The following is a 16,035-nucleotide window of genomic DNA, read 5'->3' on the forward strand; positions in this document are numbered from 1 at the left end:
TCATGGGGTGTAACGCGCCCTGCCTGGAGGGGCACAGGGCTGTCAGCTCACCTCTCCTGCTTTGTCCACACAGTCCTTGAAGGCCCAAGAAAAGACGCCAGCCCCCTGCTCTCCTCCTTGGCGACTCAGACCGTCCTCAAGCTGGAAGAAAGAAGGATGAGTTCAAGGTTTAGCCTACAGTGGCTGCGCTCATTGCTGCCATGGGCACGGAGGAGGCGGCGCTCGGCCCCCAACAGAGACTTATGAAAACCTCCTGAAGTTCAATAAAGCAAAGCGCTAGGTCCTACACCTGGGTCACGGCAATCCCAGGCACAGCCACGGGTTGGCTGGGGCACCCCCCATGCAAACACAGCCCGAGGCAATTGCAGGTGGAGAAGGGAAGGCTGCGTGGAGACCTCGTAGCAGCCTTCTCGTGCCTGAAGGGGCCTACCAGGGCATCCAAGTCCCTGACTCTTCATCAGGGACTGTAGCGACAGGACAAGGGGCAACGGGTTTAAACTTAACTAGGGGAAGAGACCCACCCCCTCTCTCCAGCCTCCTTTCAGGTAGTCGTAGAGAGAGAGAAGGTCCCCCCGAGCTTTCTCTTCTCCGGACAAAAGCCCCGCCAAGCTCCCTCAGCCGTTCCTCATCACACTTTGCTGCAGGCCCTTCACCAGCTTTGCTGCCCTTCTCTGGCCCGCTCCAGCACCTCAGTGTGCTGGAGGTACAGTAGTGAGGGGCCCAGAACTGAATGCAGGATTCGAGGTGCAGCCTCACCAGTTCCCGGTACGGGGGGACAGTCCCTGCCCTGGCCCTGCTGGCCACGCTATTGCTGATAGAAGCCAGGATGCCATTGGCCTTCTTGTCTGCCTGCGCATACGCGGGCTCATGTTCAGCTCCATCAGTCAGCACCCCCAGGTCCTTTACCATGAGCAGCTTTCCTGGCACTTTTCCCCGGGCCTGGAGCGTTCCATGGGGTTGTTGTGACCCAAACGCAGGACCCGGTACTTTGCCTTGTTGAACCTCATACCACTGGCCACAGCCCATCGGTCCAGCTGCCCAGCTCCCTCTGCAGAGCCTTCCTCTCCTCCAGCAGATCAACACTCCCACCCAACTTGGTGTCGTCAGCAAACTGACTGAGGGTACCCTCGATCCCCTCATCCAGATCATCAGCCAAGATATTAAACAACACTGGCCCTAACACCGAGCCCTCAGGGACACCACTAGTGACCGCTCACCACCTGGATGCAACACCGTTTACCACCACTCTTTGCGCTCGGCCATCCAGCCAGCTTCCGACCCAGCGAAGAGCACCCCTATCCAGGCCATGAGCAGCCAGGGCCCCCAGGAGAGCGCTGTGGGAGGAGACACTGTCAAACGCTTTATGAAGCTCCAAAGGGACAGTGCTTACAGCCTTTGCCTCATCCATCCGGCGGGTCACCTTGTCGTAGAAGGAGATCAGGTTGGTCAAGCAGGACCTGCCCTTCGTCAGCCCATGCTGACTGCGCGCCTGATCCCCCGTTGTCCCGCTTGTGCTGTGTGATCTCGCTTAGGATCATCTGCTCCATGACCTTCCCCGGCACTGGGCTCAGGCTCACAGGCCTGGAGGTTTCGGTCCTGCCCACCAGACCAGGACTGCTGATAGATGATGGAGAGTGGCTTAGCAAGCTCCTGTGCCAGCTCCTTCAGCACTCTTGGGTGCAATCCACCTGGCCCTGTAGAACAGCGTATGTCTAAGTGGAGCAGGAGGTCACTAACCATTCCTTCTTGAATTATGGGGACTTCAATCAGCTTCCTATCTGTGCCACCCAGCTCAGGGAACCGAGTACCCTGTTGTGACTGTTAATGGCTGGTGGGACTATTAAAGACTGAGGCAAAGGCAACACGAAGTACCTCTGCCTTTCTCTCATCCTCAGTCACTAGGTTCCCCCTGGTATCCAGTAGAGGATGGAGGTTCTCCTGGGCCTTCCTTTTATTGCTAATGTACTTGTAGGACTTTTTATTATCTTTTATGGCAGTGCCCAGCTTGGCTGGCCTTTCCCCTCATCTTCACCCACAAACATTCAGCCTTCTCACTCACGACAATGAGTCGGAGGCAGTCGAGGCAGTCCCTGACATACAACGCAACCCCACCACTTCTTCTTCCTTGCCGATCCCTTCTGAAGAGCCTGCAGACATCCACTGCAGCACCCCAAACGTGCAAATCATCCCACCACGTTCCTGTGATGGTGATCATGTCGGGACTTCCCTGCTGCTCAAGGGCTTCCGGCTCCTCCTCGTTGTTGCCCATGCTGCGGGCACTGGCACAGATGCACTGAAGTTGCTCTGTGGATCTGGACCCCAACAGCGGCACGCTACCCCCTGCCTCACTTCTAGCGAGCCTGGCGTTATCCATTCCTTATCTCCTAGGTCCCATCCGTCTGCCGAAATCTTCTAACCCGCATGATCCCTTACCTACTGCATCACCTTCCTCGGTTTCCTGAGCCCCAGCTCCCAGGGCCTCGAAGCACTTCTCGAGGGGTACTTGGGAAGGTGACCTGAGCTGGGGCAAAATCCGTGTGTACTACGAGGAGTAACCTGTTTCCAACCTCCCCTTCCTCCCAGGTCCCCTCTGACTGCTTGGTGGCAAGAGGCAGGGCCGAGAGGGGGGCAGACAGAGGGCAGGGGGTGGCACAGGGATTGCCCCCAAAGGCCAATGTCAGGGTCAGGAGGGGTTCAGATGGCCCCAAAGCCTCAGGGTGCTCAGGGGCAGCGCGTGCAGGCAGGGACCTTTTCGGAGGGGCGGTGGGTGCACAGCAGCAGGGCAGCAGCAGCAGCAGCAGTGGGATGTGGGGACCCGCCTGGCCACAGCCCGTTGCTGCGAGGGGCAAGAAGGACGCGTGCCCGTGTCAGGCGCTGCCGAGGCGCTGTGCTGTGCCACCCCCCTTCTGGCTCACCGACACGTGCACCTGGCTGCCCACCCCACCGGCAGCGCACTGCAGGGGCCCTGCCATACTCGCCCGGTGCCCATCCGGCCACGCGTGCCTCAGTTTCCCCAGGCTGCTCAGTGGGAGGAGCGGCAGCCACGCTGCTGGACACGGCCTACGGGCAGCAGCCCCCTGCCACGGCACCCGCTCTGCATCCCCCATCACTGCCACCCACACGAGGTGCACGAACCTGAGCGGCATCCCCCAGCTGATCCCTGCCCCCACCCCGTCACTGATCCATCACTTACCCGCCACTGACCACCACCGACCCGTCACCCATCCCCTCAGTGACGGGCCCACCACTGACCCGCCCCCGGCCTCATGGCTGCCGCCATCACTGCCCCCCCCGCCCCGCCTCTGCCCATCACCGACCCCGCCGCTCAGGCCCCGCTCGCCCCCCGGGCCGCCCCTCCGGACCCACCGCTTCCGCCGCCGCGCCATCACTTCCGCCGCCGACACCGCTCGGCGCCCGCAGCGCGCCCCCTGGCGGCCGGAGGCCGCGCTCCTCTCCCCGCCGGCTGCGGCCCGCGCGGTGGCCGTGGCCGGTGCCGTGTCCCCCGGCGGAGCGCCCCGCCACTGGCACCGCATGGAGCTGGGGTTCACTGGGCGCAGAGAGCGAGGCGCGGACAGCGCGGCGAGGGTGCCGGAACTGGTGTTTCGGTGTCTCGGGGGCTGCGGTTCCCCGGGTGAGGCCGGCTGCAGCGGGAGAGCCGGGGGTCTCCTCTCACCCAGTGCCGGCTCCTGCTGTTGCTACGCCTGAGAAACAGGCACATGGCTGCAGAAGGAAACACCTCGAGGAGCCTCTCGGGGTCGTGCATTAGAGCAGACAGGAACGTGGGGTTAACTGGAAAGACTCCACACGCATCCCAACGCCCTGGCTAAGGGGTTTCCATGAAAGTGGAAAACGAGTCAGGGGGTTTCTCCCCAGACGAGCACCGCAGCCCCCAGAGGCCGCTCCTCAAACGCGCGGCGCCTGCGCCCCGGCCTCATCTGCCCGCATCGCCACGTGCGTCAGTAACGGGAACTGGGTGCGCGTTTCCCGCGTTACGATGAGTGCGTGCGTGGTGATGATGCCTGAGCTGGGAACTGGCCCTTCTCGGCGTGCCTTAGGCAGAGCGACTCCCCATGCACCCGCTGCCCTAACAAAGGAGCGTCGGGTTTCTAAGCTGTCGTTCTGGTCAGGGAGTTTATTTCCCGGATTTCGGTGACGAGCTCGCTGCCATGGTGTGTCCTGCTGACCCACGGCGGGTCCTGCTGACCCACGGCGGGTCCTGGTGGCAGAGGAGGCAGCGCTGGCTTTACCCAGCCCCGCAGCGGGCGCCTGCCCACTCCAACCCGCTCCTTGCCGCGCCTTCCCGCTCCCTCCTGCTCCAGCCCGCTCCTGCTGCCCGGGGCTCTGCCAACTGGGCCGTGTCTGCGGGGCTGAGGTGGGCAGGGATCCCCGGCAGGCGCCATCACTGACTCATAATTGACCCATTACTGATGGCCCTGGCAACCGTCACCGGGGGACCGGCTATGTTAGGGGGACCCCAGCATCCCCAGTTCAGCGCGGCTGCAGCAGTGGCCGAGCACACGGTGTGCACCCGGCATCCCTGCGTGCTCGGCAGCCTTCACGCGACGGGAGACCCTGGGCCGTGTCCAGGGCCTCCTGTGCAAGAGGGAAGAGCCTTCGAGTGCCTGAGGGCCACGGGCTGCACCCAGGCCCAGCCACAGGTAGGGGTGGCCCCAGTCCCCAGGAGCGAGGGGACAGTGGGGTTGGGACAAGGGGGTGCTCCCAGCCCCAACCCCGTGCCGGGAGAAGGGGGAAAGCGGAGTCAGTCCCACCGCCCTGGGGCAAGGAGGGCTCCGTGGGGCTCTGGGGTCACAGGAGGGGTGCTGTGGAGGGGGGGATCAGGAGCTTGAGCGGGGGTGACATCGGGGTGCTCTGTCACCCGGCCCTGCCTGCAGAGTGTCTCAGGGACATGGTGGGAGCAAGGAGCTCCACCAAGCGCTCTGCCCCGCCACTCCTGGCAGGGCAGCTCTGGTGGTGGGGGTCCCCTTCACCCCTTCCCTCCCTCCCTCAGGATGGAGGCGAGACCCCCCAGCCAACCCAGGCTGGCCCGGGTGGAGGAGGACGAAGCCGGCCCGGCTCCCAGCTCCGGGCCGACGTGCAACGAGATGCGTAGAGGTGAGCGTGTGGGTGCCGCGGGCAGGGGCTGCCCACCCTGCCCTGCCCCGTCCCACGCTTGCAGTCCCCAGCCAGGCATCGGCCCCGCAGCGCAGAGCCCAGGGAACAGCCCCACCACAGCATCCCTGGGCCAGGAACTCCCTCTTCCCCCTGGTGCCGGGTGTCCCTCCTTGGGGCACACTGGGGCTCCCTCCCCTGCTGCCCTCCCGCATCGCACCCTCGCCCCTGGGGTGCACGGGGGGCACCCGTGTCCCAGCCTAGAGCCAGGGCTGGGGACATCCCTGAAGCTGGGCAGAGGACTCGTCTACTCCCCCCTGCCTGCCCTCCAGCCCGGCCTGCTCTCCCTTGGCCAGGTTTATGCATCTCTACTGCGGACATGTCCAGCGAGGAAAAGAACAGCCTGGACACCATCATAGCATCCATCAGGAGCAGACCAAAGGTATCCATGGCCACTTCCATGTGGCTGTGCCTGTGTCTCCTCCACAGTCTTTCTGCCCCCGTCCCATACTCAGAAGGTGCTGGGGGCTCTTATGGACCCCCCGTCTGTCTCTCCCGCCTGACAATGTCTGTCCGTCTGTCCCCTCCCGGCTGGCAGCAAGAAGACCAGAAGCTGAAGTTTCTGGGGTCCGTCTGCACCGTCTGCACCACCAGCAGCACGCACCCCTCCCTGTGCGGCACGCTGCCGTTCTTCCAGCCTGAGCTGGCGGAGACCCTCGAGGTGAGGGGATGGGCGGTCAGGCTGAGGCAGGGGCAGCGGCACAGCCCTGGGGCAGCAGAGGGCTCAGCCAGGCAGGGAGTGCGAGCGGAGCGAGCAGCGCTCTGGGGCTGCATCCTTGGCGATGCTCCAGAGCCACGTGCATGGCCCGGCTGCAGGTCCCTTGGCCAGCCTGTGCTCTGCGATGGCCGCAGCCCTTCCTGCTGTGTGGCTGGGACCACTGCTAATGGTTGGGGGTGCCAGGATGGGCTCTGACAGCCCCACGGGCTATCGCTGGATGAAGGAGCTGCCCTGTCCTGACCCATCCACACCGCTGTGCCCCTCAGGTGCTGCTGCAAGAGGAGCCCGTTGATCGCCTGGACACCACGGTGCGGCAGCAAGTCATGCTGACCATCGCTGCCCTGAGGTACATGCCCAGCCACAGCTCGGTGTCCCCAGCGCCCAATGCCCCATCAGCCCCGTCCCACGGGCAACCACAGACCTGGGACTGCGAGGGGGCAGGCAGCAGGGCAGGGGGTGGCACAGGAATTTCCTCCCGAAGGCCAATGTCAGGGTCAGGAGGGGTTCAGATGGCCCCTGTAACGTGGGGATCAGCCCAGGTCTCCAACCCCTGGGTCTGCCTCCTGCAAAGAGCTCTTCCTTGTCCCTGCAGCAGAGTGGGACTGCTTCTGAAGAAGAACAGCCTCCTGGAAGCCTGCTTCTGCAGCGTCTTCCACCTGCCTCCGCAGGACAGCCAGGGCCCCGAGGCTTGGCTCTACTGCAAGGTATGCCCTGCTGTGAGACACAGCAGTTCCCTGTCCCGAGCCCCCTTCCTGCTCAGAGCAGGGCCACGGCTGCGCTGCTCCCCCAGGCTGCCAGGGCTGCCCTCGAGACCCTGCTCCCTTGCAGACCCTGTCCGCGATGGACAGCATGTTACAGGTGCTGGTGCGCAGCGCCAGCACCCTCGGCATCCAGGAGCTGCAGAACATCTTCAAGGTCTGGCCTTGGCACAGGGTCCCCTTGGGCAGTGACCTCCAGCTTGAGCGGTGCCCCCCCCCCCAGCCCCTTCCTCCTGGCTGCTGCCAGAGCCCCTTCTCCTGCCCCAGCGCACCCAGGTCCTCGCCCACTGCCTGTACTGCACAACCCTCCGGGCGCAGCTGCCCGTCTGGAAAGGGGAGCCCAGCCCTGGCGCTCTCCCCCTGCGGCTTCACGGGCCATATCCCGGAGCCCCACCACAGGTCCCCAGGGAGGGGTCACCCCAAAGCCTCGGGGTGCTCAGGGGCAGCGCGTGCAGGCACGGACCTTTTCGGAGGGGCGGTGGGTGCACAGCAGCAGGGCAGCAGCAGCAGCAGCAGTGGGATGTGGGGACCCGCCTGGCCACAGCCCGTTGCTGCGAGGGGCAAGAAGGACGCGTGCCCGTGTCAGGCGCTGCCGAGGAGCTGTGCTGTGCCACCCCCCTTCTGGCTCACCGACAGCTTTTCTCCTCCCAGCTCCTGCTGCCCTTCATCAGTTCGGAGGTGGCCGTGGTGCAGGAGAGGGCCCTGGCACGGATTGCCAGGCTGGCCAGCTTCTTCAGCACCTACCCCCTGCCACAGGTACTGAGCTCCTGGTCTGGGCAGCCCCAGTGCCCCAGCCGCGTGCCCGTGAGCCCCAGCAGCACCCGGCCTGCAGGAGCTCAGCAGCAGGGGCTCTGCCCTTCCCTGTTCGTGCTCTTTCCCAGGGCACAGGCAGCAGCCTGGGGCCAGCAGCCCTGCCCTGCTTTGGGCTGCTGCCTGGCTGCTCTGGGAGCGGCTGAGGCTCTCCTTGTGCCCAGGTGACCTTGTGCCCATCTTCCCCCAGTCCTGCTCCTGCTCTTTGCAAACCCCAAAGCTCCAACATCAGTGCTGGAAGACTGTGACGATGGGGGAGATGGTGGGGCACCTCACCTTCTGCTGCGCCTGCAAGAACAAGGGGACCTGCCTTGAGGCTGCAGAAGCTCTCTTTCTGTTGTACTGCTTCACCCTGCTGCACCTAAGTAAGAGAAGCCGTGCGGGGCTGGGTTCCCCCGGGCATGGGCAGCCAGGGGCCACTCTCCTTGGCAAGAGAAAGCCAGATCCGACCTGCTTGCCCGCAGCCCGAAGAGCCATTTCCCCTCGCCCACACTCGCGCTAGCCCTGGGCCTTCCCTGGGCTTTCTGGCCCTGTGCGGGTCCAGGCCTCTCTTTGCCAGTGACTTTTCAGCCCAGCACTCTCAGCTGCACCTCCAGCCCTGCAGGCTCTCTCTGAGCACCCCGGTTTTGCTGCTCCCCAGGCAGGTACCCCTGTCTGCCGAAGATAAGGCGGTGGCAGCTCCAGCAGAGCAGGGGACAGATGCGCACCTGGCACCTGCTGAAAACCAGAGACTTGAGACAGATGTTCTCGGTGAGAAGTGCCTTTGGCTCCCGGCCGGGGCTCAGCATGAGTGAAGGGACACCCGGTGCATGGGGCTGACGGGGCTCGTGCTGTTCCTGAGCAGGGGCCAGGCAAAGGCCCCAGCGAGCTCGGGGTCCCCGCAGGACCCTGAGCCCCACCGCTGGTCTCCTCCCAGCACGGCCTGGCTCTGCGTCTCGCTCTCGCTGCACAGCCAGGATGCTCTAGGTGACAGTCCTCCCTCTCCTTCATCCCGCAGGGGTTTGCAAATTGTCTCCAGCCCTCTGAGCGGGCAGATATCATCCTCATGGCCATGAAGACCTTGACAAACCCAGGGGTCTACAGCATCAGCATGGCTGCCCACATGGTGGACACCGTCGTGCCACACACTGACTTCCGGACAAGGCAGGTGAGCAGCCTGCGGTGGCACGGTTGACGCACCGACCCTCCGGGGACTCTTCTTGTCCCGGCTCTGTGCTGGCCAGCACTGACACTATCTCAAGCTGGCATATCACACTGGGAATGGAAGCAGCACCCAGGTGGCGCTGGGCAAACAGCCACGCTCACCCTGCTGACACCGCTCCCCACTGCCACCCATGTGTCCCTTGCAGGTGCTGAACATCACGTGGGCCATCTACAGAAACCTGCCCTCCGTCAGCACAGAAATAGCCCGCAACAGCCTGAAGACGGCCCTGCTGGTGCTGACATGCAAAAAACCCAGAGAAGTGGTGGCCAGCGTGCTGCAGTGCTCCCCAACGTGCAGCAGGTATGGGGCCCAGCAGCCTCTGGGGCTCCTCTGCCACTGGGACGGGGGCCCCAAGACCCTCCTGAGGGCCTTCAGCCCGCCCGTCCTCCAGGGTGTCCCCGCTGACAGAGCCCCATGTCCCTGCAGGGACGCCATGGCCATGTGGAAGGTGATGCTCTCTGAGCCCAAAGCTGCAAGGAAGGTGCTGGAGGAGCTGCTCAGCACAATGACGAATCAGTCGCGGCGCAAGGTCTCTGCCGCCACCATGGACAACCCCCGCGTCCTGTCCCTGGCTGTGAGTCGCTCGATCAGGCCTTGCTGTCTCCCGGGGCAACCCCTCCTCTTCCCTGCCCACCCAAGCCCTGACCTCCCCAGGGATGAGAGGACGTCTCAGTTTCTGGGTGTCTTCTGCAGGCATGCAGGACGATACATGAGATCCTCCGGCAGTCCCTCTGCCCAAAGGAGGTGCAGGAGGTTTTCCCTAAGCTTTTCCTTGCACTGCTATTCCAAGTGTCATTCACAACAGAGCTGAAGCAAAAGGAAGTGCTCATTTGCTGGAAGGAGTACCAGCAGGATCAGCTCACTCCCACCAGGTGCTCCATCCCTGTCCTCTCATCCCTGCTGGCCACCCGGAGCCAAGCCAGGGGTCCCGGTGGCAGCTGAGCATCTCTCCTTGTGCAGGTCAGCAGTGCAGTCCATGAGAAAGTTGCTCTGCAACATGGGCTTTGAGTGGGAGGAGCTGGCCATCGAGGAGCAGGGTGGCTGGGACAACCTGCTCCAAGTCCAACACCACCTCGAGGGAGTGCGCATCGTGGCCAGGTGAGAGCCCCTTCTCCCCGCTCCTCGGGGACCGCGTGCCCCACAGCACCCACTCCCTTGGGGCTGATGGCGAGGGGGTCCCCGCTGCTCAGAGAAAGTGCTGCAGCCTGCTGCTGTCCAGACTGCTGCGAACCCCGGGGAGGTGAGCCTGCCCGGCTCTGGCCTGACAGTGCCTCCTTCCCCCTGCCAGGGAGATGATGAACACCCCGAGAAGCCTGCAGTGCGTGCTCTTCGACCACCTGGTGAATCTCCTTAGTGTGGAGGACCCCACGTGGGAGATGGTCGCCATGGTCATGCTCACTGAGGTGAGCCCGACGCCAGTCCCCCAGTCTCCCGCTCTTGCTCGGCTGTCTCAGGCCCAGCACTGTGCTGCGGGGGGAGCTGGGGTGGCGGGTGGGCTTTGGTTGGTACCGTGGAGAAGCAGGCAACCAACCAGTGCAGTGTGCTGTGGGTCATGGGGGCTCTCTGCGGTCCCTGCCACCTCCGTCTGAGCTTGCTCTTCCTCTAGCGTCCTTGCCGGGAGCTGATGGCTGGAGCCAGCACCGCGCCTCACCAGCTCCTCCTGTGTGTTTCAGATGCTGAAGCGCACCAACACCGGCGATACTGTGGACCGTGCTATGAGCATCTTCCCCATGTACCTGCAGAGCCAGTGCGTGGGGATGCCCAGACTGGTGCTCAGGACTCTCTACAGGCTCTCCAAGAGGCCCTGCATGGTGTGTGGGGGTCACCGGGGCAGCAGCACAGGGCACAGCGGTGCTGCTGGGTAACCGGGTGGCTTCAGCGTTTCGGGCATCGGGAGAAGTACCAGCTCTGCGCCTTCCCGGTCCAGTGCCCCAAGGCTGTGCCCTGCAAGAAGAGAGGCAGTAGTGCTGTGGGGAAGGGGCTACCATTGCTGGCACATCCCGACAGGGGTGCTGGCGGCACAGCCACCAGCCTACGTGTGGGGTCTGCAAAGCCGGGCTGTGAGGTGCTGAGCCCTTGGGTGAAATGCAGCACTCGCAGCAGGGGCTGCGGCACCTCTGACAGCTTCCCAGGCAATGACAGGCACCCACCAGCCTGCCCAGGGGCTCTGCTGGAGAAGGGGCAGCCGAGGGGATGGCGAGGAGCCCGTGCTGTCTGTCCTTCCCCTCTGGCTGTGCCTGCGAGCCCAGTCTGCTGGGCTCATGCTCGCCCTCGTAACCTGTGCTGCCTGCTGAGGAGCCAGCGGGGAGGCCGGTGTTTGCAGAGGGGGTTTTCACTCCTGCCATCGGTCACTGCGTTACAAACACGAGGTGCCATGTGTCACGCAGGCAAGGAAGATGCTCACCCTGATACCAAACATCGTGGCGTGCCTGGAGGATCCTGACAGCGATGCCGTGCCCGTGGCCATCCTTGTGCTCAACAACTTGCTCCACCTGCTGGACGAGAAGACACTCAGCCTCAGAGCTCTTGCCATAGCTCCCAAGCTCCGGTTGCTCTTTGACAACGTAAGGCTGGGGGAGAGCCCTGTGCCCCTGCACGGGGCACCTCCATTCACACCTCCCACCCCAGCCCCGTGCTCTGCAGGGGGATGCTTTCCCCCACTGCCCCATCGCTGCCCTCGTTGGGTCTGGACTGTCCCCCATCCCCTCCCGTCATGGACTAAGCCTGGCTTGGCCTCCCTGCTGCAGGAGCTGGTGGTGGCAGGATGGCAGCAGGGCTGCTGAGCCCCACCCTGCCCTGGCAGCATCCCCGAGCCTGCCCCCGGCCTCCTGCTGTGTCCCCCAGCCCCGCTGGGCAGACGTTCTGCGTGCTGCAGCTCGCTCCCTTTTGGAGGAGGCTGTTTTGGGAACATCCATCTCCACGTCAGCCCCCTGCTCGCCGTGGGCTTGGGGCTGAGGTCCTTCTCCCGCAGGAGTCAGACACCGTGAGGCAGCTCTCCATCTGCTTATTCCAATATGTGATGGGGCTTGTGACGGGTGCTGAAAAGACGAAGATGAAGGAGGAGGTGTGGGAGAGCCTGCTGCCACTGGTCTTTCACCTGCACGACCAGAAAGAGAACGTGGCCAAGGTGGGATTCCCAGCCAGATCGGTCCTTTGAGCAGGGCGCTGGTGACACTGGAGCCTTCAAACATGTGTCACCATGAGGTCTAGCTTGCTGAGGCCCTAGGACCAGCCAGAGCCCCCCCTCACCCACTGCTGCCTTTCTCCTCCTGCCTCCTGGATGAAGAGGGTGGCGGGTGCTTTTCCCACCCGGCTCCCTCCACACAGCCTCTGCCATGGGGCACGGGGCACTGCAGCCCCAAAGACAAGGCTATTGCTCCACAGCAGCCTGGGGCCACCGAGGCCAAAAGCTTGCAGCCCCAAGGGGCTTCCAGGCAGAGAGGCTGGCTGGCCTTCTCTTCTCCTGTGCTGCTGAGCCTGGTGGCAGCACCAGTGCCCAACTCGCGCGTCTTCCCTGCAGGGACCGGGACAGGCTCCGAGCCCTGCTAAGAGGGAGGACACAGGGTGCTGTGCCTCCAGGGCTGGTGGTGGCATCTCTTCTTCTTCCCAGGCCGCCCAGGAAGCCCTCTACTTCGCTGGCTGGTTCTTGAAGTGGCAGGAACTGACAGAGCTGGCCCTGACTGCAGAAACATGGGAGATCAGCGAGCGCCTGGTGAGCAGAGCCCCAGCGCTGCTGGGATCCGAACCGGGAGAGCCCTGCCCCGTGCCCAGCGGGGAGGACGCAGGGCTGTGTCCCGCAGCTCTATGCACCTTCCTGGAGCAGGCTCTGTTCCACACTGTGCACACCCACAGGGTCCCAAGGGGGACCCTGCCACCAGAGTGGCACCCCGGCATCAGTGGCGAGCCCTGGGCTCCCTCTGAACCCGAAGGCCACACGGTGGAGAGCTGGGAACGTCCTGCTGGGGGGAAGAAGGGTGGCCCTGGATGGGGGAACAGCCCAACCCGGGGGCAGCTCTGCGCCAACCCTGCACCCTTCTCTCTCCAGCTGCAGAAGAACAGGAGGAAGACCAAGGACTTTCTGCACCAGAGTGAGGTCTACCTGCAGAGCCCACAGGAGATCCTGAGGCAGGACGCTGTCAGGTTCATCGGTGAGCCATGAACCCTGCGTCCCTCCCTCTGACAGGGTCCCTGCATCCCAGCGCAGGACCCGCAGAGCATCCCTTGGCCCCCTCTCAGCCACTCCTGCCTTCACGCGTTGGGCTGGCAGGAGGCTCGTCCCCTCCTTGACACAGCACCCCAGGGTCAGCCCTCCCTGGGGAGCTCTGTGGCCAGGCGGGCTGGGTGCTGGGGTCCCCGACAGGCAGCGGGTTCCCCAACAAACTGCGTCCCCCCAGGGCTCATCGGGCAGTACGTGCGCGAGCGCCAGACAAGGGAGTACATCAAACAGGGTGAGTGAGGGCAGTGGGGAGGAGGAAGGACTCTGGCACAGAACCGCCCCAGGCGAGGGGCCCTCTGCTGCCAGCGCATCCATGGGGAGAGCGTGTTTGTGGAGGGGGGTGTTCCTGAGCAGCAGCCTCCAGCTGAGCCCCCTGCCCGCTGGCTCCCTCCCAGCCCTGGGCATCATGGGGTGTAACGCGCCCTGCCTGGAGGGGCACAGGGCTGTCAGCTCACCTCTCCTGCTTTGTCCACACAGTCCTTGAAGGCCCAAGAAAAGACGCCAGCCCCCTGCTCTCCTCCTTGGCGACTCAGACCGTCCTCAAGCTGGAAGAAAGAAGGATGAGTTCAAGGTTTAGCCTACAGTGGCTGCGCTCATTGCTGCCATGGGCACGGAGGAGGCGGCGCTCGGCCCCCAACAGAGACTTATGAAAGCCTCCTGAAGTTCAATAAAGCAAAGCGCTAGGTCCTACACCTGGGTCACGGCAATCCCAGGCACAGCCACGGGTTGGCTGGGGCACCCCCCATGCAAACACAGCCCGAGGCAATTGCAGGTGGAGAAGGGAAGGCTGCGTGGAGACCTCGTAGCAGCCTTCTCGTGCCTGAAGGGGCCTACCAGGGCATCCAAGTCCCTGACTCTTCATCAGGGACTGTAGCGACAGGACAAGGGGCAACGGGTTTAAACTTAACTAGGGGAAGAGACCCACCCCCCCCTCTCCAGCCTCCTTTCAGGTAGTCATAGAGAGAGAGAAGGTCCCCCCGAACTTTCTCTTCTCCGGACAAAAGCCCCGCCAAGCTCCCTCAGCCGTTCCTCATCACACTTTGCTGCAGGCCCTTCACCAGCTTTGCTGCCCTTCTCTGGCCCGCTCCAGCACCTCAGTGTGCTGGAGGTACAGTAGTGAGGGGCCCAGAACTGAATGCAGGATTCGAGGTGCAGCCTCACCAGTTCCCGGTACGGGGGGACAGTCCCTGCCCTGGCCCTGCTGGCCACGCTATTGCTGATAGAAGCCAGGATGCCATTGGCCTTCTTGTCTGCCTGCGCATACGCGGGCTCATGTTCAGCTCCATCAGTCAGCACCCCCAGGTCCTTTACCATGAGCAGCTTTCCTGGCACTTTTCCCCGGGCCTGGAGCGTTCCATGGGGTTGTTGTGACCCAAACGCAGGACCCGGTACTTTGCCTTGTTGAACCTCATACCACTGGCCACAGCCCATCGGTCCAGCTGCCCAGCTCCCTCTGCAGAGCCTTCCTCTCCTCCAGCAGATCCACACTCCCACCCAACTTGGTGTCGTCAGCAAACTGACTGAGGGTACCCTCGATCCCCTCATCCAGATCATCAGCCAAGATATTAAACAACACTGGCCCTAACACCGAGCCCTCAGGGACACCACTAGTGACCGCTCACCACCTGGATGCAACACCGTTTACCACCACTCTTTGCGCTCGGCCATCCAGCCAGCTTCCGACCCAGCGAAGAGCACCCCTATCCAGGCCATGAGCAGCCAGGGCCCCCAGGAGAGCGCTGTGGGAGGAGACACTGTCAAACGCTTTATGAAGCTCCAAAGGGACAGTGCTTACAGCCTTTGCCTCATCCATCTGGCGGGTCACCTTGTCGTAGAAGGAGATCAGGTTGGTCAAGCAGGACCTGCCCTTCGTCAGCCCATGCTGACTGCGCGCCTGATCCCCCGTTGTCCCGCTTGTGCTGTGTGATCTCGCTTAGGATCATCTGCTCCATGACCTTCCCCGGCACTGGGCTCAGGCTCACAGGCCTGGAGGTTTCGGTCCTGCCCACCAGACCAGGACTGCTGATAGATGATGGAGAGTGGCTTAGCAAGCTCCTGTGCCAGCTCCTTCAGCACTCTTGGGTGCAATCCACCTGGCCCTGTAGAACAGTGTATGTCTAAGTGGAGCAGGAGGTCACTAACCATTCCTTCTTGAATTATGGGGACTTCAATCAGCTTCCTATCTGTGCCACCCAGCTCAGGGAACCGAGTACCCTGTTGTGACTGTTAATGGCTGGTGGGACTATTAAAGACTGAGGCAAAGGCAACACGAAGTACCTCTGCCTTTCTCTCATCCTCAGTCACTAGGTTCCCCCTGGTATCCAGTAGAGGATGGAGGTTCTCCTGGGCCTTCCTTTTATTGCTAATGTACTTGTAGGACTTTTTATTATCTTTTATGGCAGTGCCCAGCTTGGCTGGCCTTTCCCCTCATCTTCACCCACAAACATTCAGCCTTCTCACTCACGACAATGAGTCGGAGGCAGTCAAGGCAGTCCCTGACATACAACGCAACCCCACCACTTCTTCTTCCTTGCCGATCCCTTCTGAAGAGCCTGCAGACATCCACTGCAGCACCCCAAACGTGCAAATCATCCCACCACGTTCCTGTGATGGTGATCATGTCGGGACTTCCCTGCTGCTCAAGGGCTTCCGGCTCCTCCTCGTTGTTGCCCATGCTGCGGGCACTGGCACAGATGCACTGAAGTTGCTCTGTGGATCTGGACCCCAACAGCGGCACGCTACCCCCTGCCTCACTTCTAGCGAGCCTGGCGTTATCCCTTCCCTATCTCCTAGGTCCCATCCGTCTGCCGAAATCTTCTAACCCGCATGATCCCTTACCTACTGCATCACCTTCCTCGGTTTCCTGAGCCCCAGCTCCCAGGGCCTCGAAGCACTTCTCGAGGGGTACTTGGGAAGGTGACCTGAGCTGGGGCAAAATCCGTGTGTACTACGAGGAGTAACCTGTTTCCAACCTCCCCTTCCTCCCAGGTCCCCTCTGACTGCTTGGTGGCAAGAGGCAGGGCCGAGAGGGGGGCAGACAGAGGGCAGGGGGTGGCACAGGGATTGCCCCCAAAGGCCAATGTCAGGGTCAGGAGGGGTTCAGATGGCCCCAAAGCCTCAGGGTGCTCAGGGGCAGCGCGTGCAGGCAGGGACCTTTTCG

At 63.1% G+C, this 16,035-nt stretch overlaps 1 protein-coding gene across 1 annotated transcript; it reads left to right on the top strand.

Moving 5' to 3' along the window:
• The first annotated feature begins 11,467 nt into the window (after positions 1 to 11,467).
• LOC136018313 (maestro heat-like repeat-containing protein family member 7) lies at positions 11,468 to 13,557 on the top strand. Its single transcript, XM_065687436.1, has 4 exons — positions 11,468 to 11,786; positions 12,270 to 12,371; positions 12,705 to 12,807; positions 13,054 to 13,557. The coding sequence occupies exons 1-4, from the start codon at positions 11,679 to 11,681 to the stop codon at positions 13,113 to 13,115; spliced, it is 375 nt and encodes a 124-aa protein (XP_065543508.1). The 5' UTR covers positions 11,468 to 11,678; the 3' UTR covers positions 13,116 to 13,557.
• The last annotated feature ends 2,478 nt before the right edge of the window (positions 13,558 to 16,035 follow it).

This window comes from Lathamus discolor, chromosome 7 (genome assembly GCF_037157495.1).
Source record: "Lathamus discolor isolate bLatDis1 chromosome 7, bLatDis1.hap1, whole genome shotgun sequence".
NCBI classification, from domain to species: Eukaryota; Metazoa; Chordata; class Aves; order Psittaciformes; family Psittacidae; genus Lathamus; species Lathamus discolor.